The sequence below is a fragment of the Salvelinus fontinalis genome, chromosome 3, assembly GCF_029448725.1.
Source record: "Salvelinus fontinalis isolate EN_2023a chromosome 3, ASM2944872v1, whole genome shotgun sequence".
Classification (NCBI taxonomy): domain Eukaryota; kingdom Metazoa; phylum Chordata; class Actinopteri; order Salmoniformes; family Salmonidae; genus Salvelinus; species Salvelinus fontinalis.
Genome location: NC_074667.1, coordinates 12,999,700 through 13,014,518, shown reverse-complemented (window position 1 = coordinate 13,014,518; position 14,819 = coordinate 12,999,700). Strand labels below are relative to the sequence as shown.

At 39.5% G+C, this 14,819-nt stretch overlaps 1 protein-coding gene across 7 annotated transcripts in view; it reads right to left on the bottom strand.

Annotated features, from left to right (window-relative positions):
* The window catches only part of LOC129839215 (serine/threonine-protein kinase MARK1-like), a 70,246-nt gene extending 56,453 nt beyond the window's left edge, over positions 1 to 13,793 (bottom strand). For all 7 annotated transcript variants that reach the window (XM_055906524.1, XM_055906541.1, XM_055906550.1 and 4 more), the window contains exon 1: positions 13,198 to 13,793. In XM_055906524.1, coding sequence (XP_055762499.1) covers positions 13,198 to 13,248 — 51 coding nt within the window. In that variant the 5' untranslated portion in view covers positions 13,249 to 13,793. The remainder of the gene's footprint in view (positions 1 to 13,197) is intronic.
* Positions 13,794 to 14,819: the final 1,026 nt, after the last annotated feature.

The window sequence follows — 14,819 nt, the reverse complement described above, 5'->3', positions numbered from 1 at the left end:
GCCTAAAATTTGCCCGGATGGCGACCAATTTTTCAACCCTTGTTGGTCAGCCTGTTGCGTGCTTTGGTGTGTGTGTGTTCCTAAATAAGGACCAGTTGCGCTCTGAGGTGGATGAAGTTGGTGGGATTTGGAGGATGATGGAGGCAACAGGGGAAACAGCCTCAGATCCACAAAGTACCTTCCACCAGGAGGCTGATGAGATATGTTGGCACGACTGCCATATTGTATCTCCATCCCAAAGCCCTTGCTTGGAAGTGTACTTCACCAGACTGCCAAGAACCTTTCCCTCATCCAGGCCAAGGTGGTGAGACACAGTAGTGATGACACCATAGGCCTTATAGATCTCTGCACTAGACAGGATGCTCTTGCCAGAATACTTGGGGTCCAACATGTATGCTGCGGCATATATGGGCTTTAGGCAGAAGTCTTCACGCTTTTTGATGCATTTCAGAACTGTAGTTTCCTCTGCTTAGAGCAACTGAAGTGGGCAGGGCAGTACAGATTTGTTCTCTTACATCTGCAAGCAGAGTCTGAACATCAGACAGGATGGCATTGTCTCCCTCAATCCGTGCAATGGCTACTGATACATGTTTCAGGAGTTTCAGGCTGCTTACCACTCTCTCACAAAATACAACATCCAGGAGGATCCTACTGATGGGGCTGTCCATATCAGCAGACTATGATATGGACATTTCTTGGAGAGACTCCTTCCCCTCCAGGAAGGACCCAACGGGTGTTGCTGGGCAACTACAATGTGGTGCTCTTATTCTTCTCACTTTGCTTGGTGAGGTAGATTACTGCTGTAACTTGACCCTTCACATACCTAACCATTTCCTTGGCTCTCTTGTAGAGTGTATCCATTGTTTTCAGTGCCATGATGTCCGTGAGGAGCAGATTCAAAGCATGAGCAGCACAGCCAATGGGTGTGATGTGAGGATAGGACCCCTCCACTTTAGACCAAGCAGCCTTCATGTTCGCAGCATTGTCTGTCACCAGTGCAAATACCTTCTGTGGTCCAAGGTCATTGATGACTGCCCTCAGCTCATCTGCAATGTAGAGACCGGTGTGTCTGTTGTCCCTCGTGTCTGTGCTCTTGTAGAATACTGGTTGAGGGGTGGAGATGTAGTTAATTATTCCTTGTCCACGAACATTCGACCACCCATCAGAGATTATTGCAATACAGTCTTCTTTCTCTATGATTTGCTTGGCCTTCACTTGAACTCTGTTGAACTCTGCATCCAGCAAATGAATAGATAAAGCATGTCTGGTTGGAGGGGTGTATGCTGGGTGAAGAACATTCAGAAATCTCTTCCAATACACATTGCCTGTGAGCATCACAGGTGAACCAGTTGCATACACAGCTCGAGCAAGACATTCATCAGCATTTCTGACTACGTTCCTCCAATGAGTCAAAAACAACTACTGATTCCAGGAGGACCATGAGCTGTTGCTATCGATTAGGTGTCCGATTCATCATTTTAAACTCGAATAGAAGTAGAGGAACTTTTGTCAGAGGTTGCTTGTTGTGAGCGCTGAGGGAACTTTATGCTCTTGGCCAGATGATTCTGCATCTTTGTTGCATTCTTCACATATGGCACAGCTTTTCCTTCTAGCTACAATGAAATGTCTCCACACATCAGATAGTGCCCGTGGCATTTTCCTGTAAATATTAGAAAAAGAGTAAAAAATAAAATAAAAATACAATTCCATGTACAGATAAATAGTTAAGCACTTAGATTAAATAACTCCTTTGTAAGATAAATGTTTTAAAATAAAACATGTATGGAAACAGGTGAATTACCTACCAACTAGCAGAAATTTTTACAAGTTAGAAATTATTTAAAACACATTTTGCTGTAGGCTACTATTTACTAGTTAACAAAAAATCATGCATGTCATAAAATATATTCACCCCACCAAATATTGTATTCAAAACTTACCAGAAAGCATGTAGTCCTTGGCTCAGACAGTATAGTAGTGTGGGCTCAATAGCATCTCATTAGTATGCAAGATCTTGAGAATCAGCTGTACATGTGATGGAAGAATGTACTGTGCATGCAGAGTAGAGGTCGACTGATTAATCGGAATGGCCGATTAATTAGGGCCGATTTGAAGTTTTCATAACAATCGGAAATCGGTAATATTGGACGCCGATTTTATATAAATATATTTTTTACAACTTTATTTAACTAGGCAAGTCAGTTAAGAACACATTCTTATTTTCAATGACGGCCTAGGAACGGTGGGTTAACTGCCTTGCTCAGGGGCAGAACGATACATTTTTACCTTGTCAGCTCAGGGATTCAATCTTGCAACCTTACGGTTAACTAGTCCAACGCTCTAAACACCTGCCTCACAAGGAGCCCGCCTGTTACGCAAATGCAGTAAGATGCCAAGGTAAGTTGCTAGCTAGCATTAAACGTATCTTATAAAAAACAATCAATCAATCAAACATAATCACTAGTTTATCTAGCGTGTCCTGCGTTGCATGTAATCGATACGGTGTGCATTCGCGAAAAAGGACTGTCGTTGCTCCAACTTTTACCTAACCATAAACATCAATGCCTTTCTTAAAATCAATACACAGAAGTATATATTTTTAAACCTGCATATTTAGCTCAAAGAAATCCAGGTTAGCAGGCAATATTAACTTCTTTGATATAGGGGGCAGCATTTTCACTTTTGGATGAATTGCGTGCCCATAGTGAACTGCCTCATACTCTGTCCCAGATGCTAATATATGCATATTATTACTATTATTATTACTATTGGATAGAAAACACTCTGAACTTTCTAAACCTGTTTGAATGATGTCTGTGTATAACAGAACTCATATGGCAGGCAAAAACCTGAGAAAAAAATCCAAACAGGAAGTGAGAATTCTGAGACTGGTTGATGTTAAAGTCATCGCCTATTCAATTCCCTGTAATATATGGATCTGTTTGCACTTCCTACGCCTTCCACTAAGTGTAAACAGTCTGTAGAATGCTGAATGAAGCCTCTAGTGTGATGTGGGGCTGGATGGGAGGTGTTTCAGTCATTGGTCTGGCAGATTGCCAGTTCTAGATCAGGCGCTTTCCTCATGATATCGTCTTGCGTTCCATAACTTATACAGACATGAAGGAAAGCTCCGGTTGGAACGTTATTGGATATAAATGATAACAACATCCTGAAGATTGATTCTCTACTAAGTTTGTTATTCGACTTGTAATATAACTTTTTGAAGTTTTCGTTCGACGATTGCCTGCATCTGCTCGAGCGTTTGAACACTTGTACTACACATGCTAGCAAAAGTAGCTAATTGGACATAAGTAATGGACATTATTGAACAAAACAACAATTTATTGTGGAACTAGGATTCCTGGCAGTGCATTCTGATGAACATAATCAAAGGTAAGGGAATATTTATGATGTAATTTCGTATTTCTGTTGACTCCAACATGGCGGAGAAAGGTTGTTAAATCTGAGCGCCGTCTCAGATCCTTGCATGGTGTGCTTTTTACATACTTTTTTAAAAATCTGACACAGCAGTTGCAATAAGAACAGGTGTATCTTTAATTCTGTGTAAAACATGTATCTTTCATCAAAGTTTAAAATTAGTATTTCTGTTATTTGACGTGGCTCTCTGCAATTACTCTGGATATTTTGGAGGCATTTCTGAACATGGCGCCAATGTAAACCGAGTTTTGTGGATATAAATATGCACATTATCGAACAAAACAAATGTATTGTGTAACATGATGTCCTATGAGTGTCATCTGATGAAGATCATCAAAGGTTAGGGATTACTTTTATCTCTATTTCAGCTTTTTGTGACTATCTTTGCTGGGAAAATGGCTGTGTTTTTCTGTGGCTATGTACAGAGCTAACATAATTGTTTGGTGTGCTTTCCCCGTAAATCCTTTTTGAAATCAGACATGTTGGCTGGATTCACAACATGTGTAGCTTTAATTTGGTGTCTTTCATGTGTGATTTCATGAAAGATTAATTTTTAAAGTAATATATTTGAATTTGGCGCGCTACATTTTTTCTGGATTTTGGCCAAGTGGGACGCTACTGTCCCACCTATCCTAGAGAAGATAAGAGAAGTGACACAATTTCACCTGGTTGAGTTCATTGCACGCAGAGTCAGGGTATATGCAACAGTTTGGGCCGCCTGGCTCATTGCGAACTAATTTGCCAGACTTTTACGCAATTATGACATAACATTGAAGGTTATGCAATATAACAGGAATATTTAGACTTATGGATGCCACCCGTTAGATAAAATACGTAACGGTTCCGTATTTCACTGAAAGAATAAACATCTTGTTTTCGAGATGATAGTTTACGGATTCGACCATATTAATGACCTAGTATTTCCGTGTGTTATTATGTTATAATTAAGTCTATGATTTGATAGAGTAGTCTGACTGAGCGGTGGTAAGCACCAGCAGGCTCGTAAGCATTCATTCAAACAGCACTTTCGTGCATTTTGCCAGCAGCTCGTTGCTGTGCTTCTAGCATTGCGCTGTTTATGACTTCAAGCCTATCAACTCCCGAGATTAGGCTGGTGTAACCGATGTGAAATGGCTAGTTAGTTAGCGGGGTGCGCACTAATAGCTTTTCAAACATCACTCGCTCTGAGACTTGGAGTAGTTGTTCCCCTTTCTCTGCATGGGTAACGCTGCTGAGGGTGGCTGTTGTCGATGTGTTCCTGGTTCGAGCCCAGGTAGCGGCAAGGAGAGGGATGGAAGCTATACTGTTACACTGGCAATACTAAAGTGCCTATAAGAACAACCAATAGTCAAAGGTATATGAAATACAAATCGTATAGAGAGAAATAGTCCTATAATTCCTATAATAACTACAACCTAAAACTTCTTACCTGGGAATATTGAAGACTCATGTTAAAAGGAACCACCAGCTTTCATATGTTCTCATGTTCTGAGCAAGGAACTTAAACGTTAGCTTTCTTAAATGGCACATATTGCACTTTTACTTTCTTCTCCAACACTTTGTTTTTGCATTATTTAAACCAAATTGAACATGTTTCATTATTTATTTGAGGCTAAATTGATTTTATTGATGTATTATATTAAGGTAAAATAAGTGTTCATTCAGTATTGTTGTAATTGTCATTATTACAAATAAAAAAACAATTTAAAAATCGGCCGATTAATCGGTATCAGCTTTTTTTGGTCCTCCAATAAATTGGTATCGGCGTTGAAAAATCATAATCGGTCGACCTCTAATAGTTTAACCAAAATATGCCATAAGACCTAGGTTCACCATTATAAGCTAACTTTGATGAATTGAAGCAAAATTCCTAAAATTCCAGAAATTTACCAGAAAGTTTCTGACCCTTTGCAACCCTAGTTATGAGTCAATATTTTTAACCAAAAGGTTAACACTGTAAAAATCTGTCGTTCTGCCCCTAAGGCAGTTAACCCACTGTTCCCCGTGCGCCAAAGACGTGGATTATGGCATTCAGTATAACTGACTAGGTATCCCCCTTTCCTTGGCTAACTAGAGAAGGAAATAGTTAGCGTGGTTATCAGCCTAACCCAGGGAAAGAACTTCATTCAGACAGCCAGTCAATGTAAAGACTCTTCTTGACAAACCGTACCCTTAACAATAAACATGCGAATACCTGTTAATAGTTTGTTATTTTCATGCTATCCAGATGACCGCAGTGAAAGTCACTGGATTCGATTTCCTTTCCTGGAAAGCAGGTAGGTGCACCAGAGGCTCTTTCTATGGTGCTTTTTAAGAACAGCGATGACACCACTAAAATTCCAGCATTTGTGTGACAATGAGCGCACTGCCTGGACACAGCATTCCAGAAAGGTACATTAGCCCATCTCCCCCGGCCTGCCTCTTAGAAAGCCTCACTCCTTTCTGGCACCCCTTGACGCTTGTTATGCAATTGTTGGGCCGGTTGAAAGGCCACGCAGTAGTAATATGGTAAGCTTCAGTGAACTCCTCTCTCTTCCCTTCACTTTCACTTCCTTTATGGGGAGAGTTACTGGTTCCTTACAGCCGGAGGGCTGTTAGTAGTAGTGCATTGCCTGCGGCAACAATGGGCGGTCTGACGTCAGCAGAGGCAAGATAGACATCCTAAAACTACACAACATGGAGGTTTTCTTTATGCCAATCTGATGGAAAATGGCAACCTTTACACCCCCCCCCCCCCCCCAGAGGTTAATTTTCTTCTGATTTATTATCATAATTTGTGTTGCAAGACCAAAGGTTTCATTTATGCACAGGAAGCAACTTTATACATACCATAAAGTGGTACAAAATGATGAAGCCCTTGGACTTTAAAAACACATTTGTCAATTCTTACCAACGCTGTCCTGCTTTTGATAAATATTTGATGAGGTTATTTCCATCTCAATATATACCTTTTAATATGTGGAGAGAGGCAGATATTTGGCAAATGCAGTTGACTCAATGTGGGGGGGGGGGGGGGTGAGTATTGAAGACAGTCAAGCTACTTTACCTGGCCCAGACAAGTTACAGTCAGATACTCATCAACACAGATCCAGGAGACTTTTCACCTGCATTTAATCACATTACTCTAATTCAGGCTCTCCTAGAAGATTTAACACAAACAAAAAGCAAATGCCCCCCAAACTTAGTCCAAGCAGTCTTGAAAAGTTATAATTTCCTTTAGGAATTCACGTTTCACTCCATAGAACAGTGCCCTGATTCTTTCAACAGCAGCATCGAGATACTAATCCATTAGCCGACTATTATGCTGAACATTCAATAATATTCAAAGACATTGATTTGCAATGTATTTTTCAGCATTACACAATGTCTAGTAATAGGGCACTTAACTGGATTGTGATGGAAATCGGCCCTGCTACTGCAGTTAAGAGGAAAGAGGACCCAGTTCTGTCAACTAGCATGTCTTCAAAAACCCATTTTCTTTCAGTGCAGTATTTTACAGTGTTGACAAACAACTCGTTCTGGAATCAGAAATAAAGTAAAGCACTTTCTTTCCCCATTTTCAACTGGCTTTCCCCAGACATAAGCTGGTCATTTCAAACACATAACTGAAATGCGATAGCTGTCAAGAGAAACTACGCTTCTGATGCCTGCCTTTTCAACGTTAGCTTACCTCAAATGTAGGAAATGAACGTGTATTTTTCAAGGACGAAATTCTTACCCGCCTTAGTCCCAAGAAATGAATATGGAATGATAGCAACACAAACAACAAAGCTGTGTAGAAGAATGCACTGTTCAGAACTACTGTAGCCTACTACTAATATATCATTCCCTCCTGGCAGCATTGATCAATACCTCAGAGAAAGGGCAGTAGCACTTAGCTTTTCCATGTGGCATGCCATGCTTAAATGTATTAACTTATTTCATTAGTCAGCCATTAAATCTCTTTTATTGAGGCAATAAGCAGACAAGAGACAGACAATATAATAATGTAAGTGAGGTATAGCTTTACTAAAGAAATATGTAAAGTCATGTGGCGCTCATGGAATGGAATGTCATTCATTCAGTGAGCAGTGCATAGACCACAGCAATCAAGGGTTGGGCCTATTTGCTTGTGAAAATGTCAAGGGATGCATTTACTAAATACAATTTTTGGTGGCCCACTGATGGTTGACTGAAGAGATTTTGTATCCAAATTAGGGCTGGGCGATATGGCCAAAATCTTTTTAAAAAATTAATTACGGTATGATGGTATTTTTAGTTTTTGAATAATAAAAGTTCTACATTTGCTTTATGAGTAGTGAGTGATCCTAGGGTAGTAACGCATACATTCTAAGTGATTTCAATGTGTCTTTCTCCATTCTGATTGTTTTATACTGTTCAATTCAACCAAAACAAATTTCAGCACTTTTATAATTTCTGCATTTCCTGCACTCAATTGCAGTGGTGGAAAAAGTACCCAATTGTCATACTTGAGTAAAAGTAAAAAGAAACGTTAATAGAAAATGACTCAAGTAAAAGTCACCCAGTAAAATACTACTTGAGTAAAAGTTTAAATGTATTTGGTTTTACATATACTTAAATATCAAAAGTAAAATGTATTTGATCAAATTTACTTATGTAACAAATGTAAAAGTATAAATCATTTCAAATTCCTTATATTAAGCCAACCAGATGGCACCATTTTCTTGTTCTTTTTTATATATGGATAGCCAGGGGTACACTCCAACACTCAGGCATAATTTACAAACAAAGCATTTGTGTTTTAGTGAGTCCTACAGATCAGAGGCAGTAGATGAACAAGGATGTTCTCTTGAAAAGTGTGTGAAATGGACCATTTCCTGTCCTGCTAGCATTCAAAATGTAACGAGTACTTTTAGGTGTCAGGGAAAATGCATGAAGTAAAAGGTACAGTATTTTCTTTAGGAATATAGTGAAGTAAAAGTAGTCAAAAATAAAAATAGTAAAAGGACAGATACCAAAAAAAACGACTTAAGTAGTACTTGAAAGTATTTTTACACCGCTGCTCAATTGAGAGAATTTCCACACTGCCACGTAGGGCTGCACGATTTGGGCAAATCATCAAGGACTTATTTTTAACCAAATGTTGCAATTGTGATTTGACTTGCTAATTAGAGCAACACTGTTGGAATCATGGAAATAAAATAACTAATCTAATTCTATAGTTAGAATATAATAGTGGGCACTTTGAATACAGTGTTTGAGATATCAACGAATTAAAATGCCAGGGAAGAGTAATTGTGACATAGTAGGAACTAAAGTGTTGATAAGTGTTTTCTAGGGGACACTATAAGCTTTGGATACATTGCATGTTCTCTTAGCTACTTCATGTAGCTAACATATTATTGCGTTGCATATTCCTCTGATTGAGAAGATACTGTTGCACAAACAACATGCTGATTTAGGTCTACACCGTCACTTGTATTATCAGGCTGTATTAGCGAGCTATGTTTGCTCTTACTCAGTAATTTTTTTAGCTAGTTAGCTATTAGCATAAGCGGCTAACAATTAGGGTCTCAAGATTTTGGGCAATTTGCTAAGAAAAGACAAACTAGCTGTTTGCTGATGTAAGAAACACAAACCTTTAGTGTCATTATAGAACGCTAGTGGATTTATATTAAGAAAAGTGAAAACAGCATTGTTTTCGTCAACATTGTTGCATGTGCTGCATTGATCATGCAGACTGGACACAAGTGTCTCCTGGTTGAGGAATGTCAAATGAGATGCTTGAGTGACAGGGGGTGTGGCTAGGTCTGTGTGGAAAGTGGCACGGAAAGAAATGACTCAATTAGCGAAGTAAACTATAAAAATTGACATTACACATGGCGTATAACATTTAACAAACCAAACATTCAAATACCGATGTAGAAGGTAAAGTCTTAATCCAAAACTGGTCCCTGCAACAATACCGGTATATCATAAAACACGGTATACCGCCCAGCCTTAAACCAAATTAATTATGCCAAAAAGCAGTCCGCAGATATCGCTGATACCAGTTGTAGGCCTATTAGATCTAATTTTAAACCACACCAATTGATTTGACAAACACTGTGTCATGTGACATTCCAAAAGAATGACAGAATGGTTCTGAAAATTTAGAAAATCTCCACAATACCTTTATTCTCACAAGTCAGTCTACTATTTAGAAGGCCGAAAAGGAAAGATGCACAATAACATTCAAAATGGGTGTACCTCCGAGTGAAGTTAGTTCCCTGGGTAATTTAATATTTTCATGTGTATCTGAGCTATTCGCCGTTCAAGCAGGCAGAAATACAGCTGGTATGACGAGCTTTGCTTCATATGATATACTCGACCATTGGCTTTCGTACTAATTCTAAGCGCCGCCCATTCAAATGAATAGAAGCCACGTATGCGAAGTAGCGTTGGTTGGGAATTTTGGGGAGCTGCGTCCACCGCGGACAGTTGTCTCAGAGCCTCGTAGCTATGTCACAATGGGACACCGGACTATCGCGTCTGCTTCCGTGGACTCTGAATTACGCTTTACACGTGATCCAACAGTCATTCATAAACATGCACAATCGCAAACACCTTGAAACAGTAACAGTTCAAAAACTTGACTGACTTCATTATTGAAAGTCCAACAAAGCGTTTTAGCAAAATAAAATCTCGTTAAAAAAATCTGCTCATACACACCCCCAGGAATAATATGACACTTTTTAACATTTTCTGACAAGCAAGCACTTAGTCATTTTCACATTTTCATAGAATGTTTGGGAATGACGTAGAGTAAGGCATGTGAAAATTCTAAAACAATATAGAGTAGGAATCAAAGCAGCCGTGCTTTTGGACAATTAATAAAACACTGCAGTAAATAAAACCTCATTAAAAAAAAGCATCTGGCTTGTCCAAGCCATCATTCACTTTGAACTGGACTGTGCTTACAGGCAGTAGCAACATCGAAACTTGAGATCATTAGAAAGCATTTGCCAAAAGCCACAAAATACACCTGAATGGTTTTCTGCAAATATATAAATACAACAGGAGTCTTCCTCCATTTGGTAACTTTACAGTTCTATTGATCAAACAGCCATGAAAAGGTAGGCTCTCTCTCCCTCAGTTACGCACATCAACAACTAATGCTAGCCAGAGCAAGATAAGCTTTTTAAGCTAGTTGGCCGTCAAAATTGCACTGATAAACGATGGGAATTGTAGCCTACTCGTCCTTGTGCAGCTTGCCTGCAACCAAGCACCCAAGCTAAAGTTAAAGTTGGCTAGCTTGCTACTTACAGACAAATGAGAGAACACCTCACTGACCATGATTAGCTAGGCTGTTTACATGTTATCTAGAGCGTTCGTGACTATTACTTTTTTGGCCTGTTTACTGACACCGGCCATATTCAGCTGGTGTTGCGCGTTCGTAAATTCATTAGTTATTAGTGCTCTAAAATCAGAGAAGATAGCCAGAGTGAATTTCCAAATGCAAGCGATATGCTAACTGTATAAATTAATTGAAGTTCTTGCTAGCTACTGTAACCCTCAGTGGCCTATGCATATCAACAACAAGTTCAACAACTAATGTTAGCCAGAGAGAGAAGAGATAAAATCTAACAAGGGAACAGTAGATAAGCCCTCTGAAACTTTTTAGCTTGTAGTTGGCCGTCAAAATTACACTGACAAATGATAACGAATAGTAACTTACTCGCCCTTCTGCAGCATGCCTGAGGGGCGGCAGGTAGCCTAGCGGTTAAGAGAGTTGGGCCAGTAACTGAAAAGTTGCTGGTTCCAATCCCTGAGACGACAAGGTGAAAAATCTGTCGATGTGCCTTTCAGCAAGGCACTGAACCTTTATTTGCTCCTGTAAGTTGCTCTGGATAAGAGCGCCATTTAAATGACTTAAACGTAAAATGTCAATGCATGCTTGTCCCAACCAATCATTTATACACACACTAGATGACTGCCAGGGGGCGCTGTGTTGATGACACCATGCCTCCTTGGCACTCCCCCACCATTGTAAAGAAATATGTTGGAAGCTATAGAAACGCATTTATAAATGTCTACATTGCCACATTTATTATATTACAGACACCTTAATGTATATGTTTAAATTATGTGAGCTCAACATTCAAATAAATTCCTTAAAGTTCTTTTTAGAGATTACTAATGCTACTGTCCACACCAAAAAAAACTTAAATATATTTAATTTTGCCTTTAAAAACATTTAATTTAAATAATGTAGAATTCCATCCATTCCAATGGAGGACTGCGCCTACTGGGGTGTGTCAATATGGCCAATACATAGCATCAGTAATCCAGGGTTTATATACATCATTGGTCACAACCTACGTTTTGACAACTGAATGGGAACTTGTCTGCCTGTCCGCCCATTTGATCGACGAGATATGAGAGATATGCCAACTGTGGATAACAGTCGTTCAAGTTCGGACCTGGTCAGCTAACAAAATGACACCTGAATCTCTGGCTGTAACCAGGAAGGGTTAGGCTCCGTGTTCTTAGCTTGCCAAATAAATGGCTACATGAATAGATAAGCTAGCTAGCTAATTAGCCACGTTATGTCTGACTTGTGATCATTGCCCTTGTTAGTTTGATTGCATTGACATTCTTAGCCTTAGTTACATTCGTCCGTTTTTGTCCAAAATATTGAGTAATTGAAACAGTTCACTCGGAATGGCTCGAGGATGCAAAATGTACCAGGCCAGCTGTGATTTACAACATCATAGCAATATTTGCAATGTTTTGGTACACATCTGCTGAGGAAATTCATTTACGGCTATGTGGAAGCAGACTGACCATCCATGAGATCAAAATAATGGTTCCATGTTTTCATAGTGTTTAACAGTGACATTGTTTACAAACAGGAGGAAAAGCTTATATTTAGGGGTAAAGACAGTTGAACTCATGAAGCATTTATGAGTTATATTCTTAAATAATGAATGGATATATACCAATCATTAAATTGCAAGTCAACAAATGTATGTAACAACTAGGCCCACCTGTAACAACTACCCGAAAGCCATGTTAATTTTCTTAAAAACCAGAGCAAAATGCATAATTCACAATTTGTCATCAATGACCGTACGTACGACAGACTATGATCATTCAAGGCACTAAGAGACGGCCTGCTGAGATGGATTTCTTCCCGCACGTAGGCCTACCATGATCTCAAAGTTGAGTCACAGCTTTTGAACTGCATGCCATCATCGATAAGGGGACATGGTCTAGATATAATGTTGCAGTAGGCTAACAATAGCAATTGTCCTATACTATGACACATTTTAACAGCGGTCTCCTCCAGAAATTGAAATACCGTTTAACTCTAGTTGTTATTATCAACGAGAACCGACCGACACATAAGGCAACATTGTATCTGATTTGTAGAATACGGTTTCCACACAGATAACCGAAAGCATCATTTAGAACGCAGTCTTCCACGCAGACATGGCCCAATTCTAGCTACTACAAATACGAATGTGTATGTGTAGGCTACGATAGTCTACAATGGCATGTGTAAAATTTGATCCGACGAACTATTTCAAATGCGCAAACGTTATAAAATGACAATGGCATTAGATGGGTAACGTTAGCTAAATCCCCATTGCCCCAGCGGGCTATGCCGCTAGCTTGCTGACCGATAGGTTACATAGACAAGCCCAATTTTAGCCTTATTATGATTCACACCCATCACCAAACACACTTAGCAAAAAATGATATCGTCATTAGAAAAATATAGACCATAGGGAAGAATATACATTGGATACTTACATTCTCTGTATCGCGCTCATTCACAGTGGGCAATGGCGTTCTGGTCGACATTTTGTGTGTACAGGCCGCTAAGCACCGAGCTTGGCAGCCGCCGAGAACAGTGCGACGAGGGAAAATATGAATTTGACTTTTTTACACCACCGGCATTTCCAACCCGACCGTCCAAACCGCAGTATTCCAAACTACAGCATATCTACCTCAAGGCCCGCTTGGAGCCAGCGCAGGGCTATCTATGCTGATAGATGCGCCCCCGGGTACGAGGCAAGCGAGTGTAGCGGGCCGAGAGAACGGATAGGAGTTTGTATGAAGCAGAGAATCCAGCATTGATCCACCCTGATAGATGGGCTGACACACACTAGGAACGCGAGATGGGGGAATAGTAGTAAAATGAACACCCTACACAGGAGCGACCTTCATTCTTCCTCCCAAAAGGCTAGGATTCGTGCAGGCTGTACAACCAATGTGCATGGAATATCTTTTATAGAACGCATGCAAGCAAAAAAATATATATATTCCTTCGCAACGCTGTAAGAGGAAAGAACATGACAGTAGCAACGCCAGGTGGCGAGAGAGGGATCGAGTAACATGGATCAAAGGGAGGGATTTTTTCATGAAGAATTAAAGAAAATGTTTATGATGATGACGTCTTTGTAATAGCATGAGAAGGTTCTTGATTGTTGACCTATGCTGCCAATGATATGCCTGCATGTGCGAACCTTTTGGAAAGCATCATAATGATCATCATTCTTGGGTGGAAAATCATCGCGATTTAAACTATGACCTTCCTAAACATTCTAAGTAGCCTATTTTTGTAGGCATACCATAATTTCTAAGCAAATTGGTCATTGATTCCTGGTCAAATGCATCGACTTCGTATACATACATTAAAAATACAAGTAATATTATCACATAGTTTAGTAATAGCAGAACTAAAAAGCCATACCTAGGATTATCGTCTTACTTGCAATGTCAAAAACTAGTTAAACATGCCAATGTTGCCATCTAGCGTTTCTATTTCGGGAACTGCATTGATAATGGAAACTTGCCTTTATGCTGTACCCTAACACCCCTGAGACTGAATCCATATGCTTGCATTCATTTGTACAACTGACTAGGTATCCCCTATTCCCTTTCCCGCCAATGTCACCATCCTATGTTATGCTACATTTCTGGTACCCCGTGTACATAGGCAAATTATCGTTACGCATTGTTTTCCTATTATTTCATTTTTTCCCCCTCTGCATTGTGAAGGGCCTGTAAGTATGCATTTCACTGTTAGTCTACACCTGTTGTTTAGGAAGCATGTGACAAATAAGATTTGATTTCAGGTCCTATGTGTAATTTACAAGGTAAAGAAATTTGCTTAGTTGCGCTCAAATATTTTGGCACAATTGCACTTTACAATGGAGCAGAATGTTCTGTTTTCTATTTTCAACACTGGCAATGTTTTACACTGTAGGTTACTGTAGGCAGGTTTGGGGAGTAACGGATTACATTAACGTTACATGTAAGGGATTACTTAAACGGTAACTATAATCCGATACGTTACCAGCAGAAATATTGTAAACAGATTAGATACTTTGAAAAACTAGATTACTTTGAAATTCAGAAAGTATGTTTGC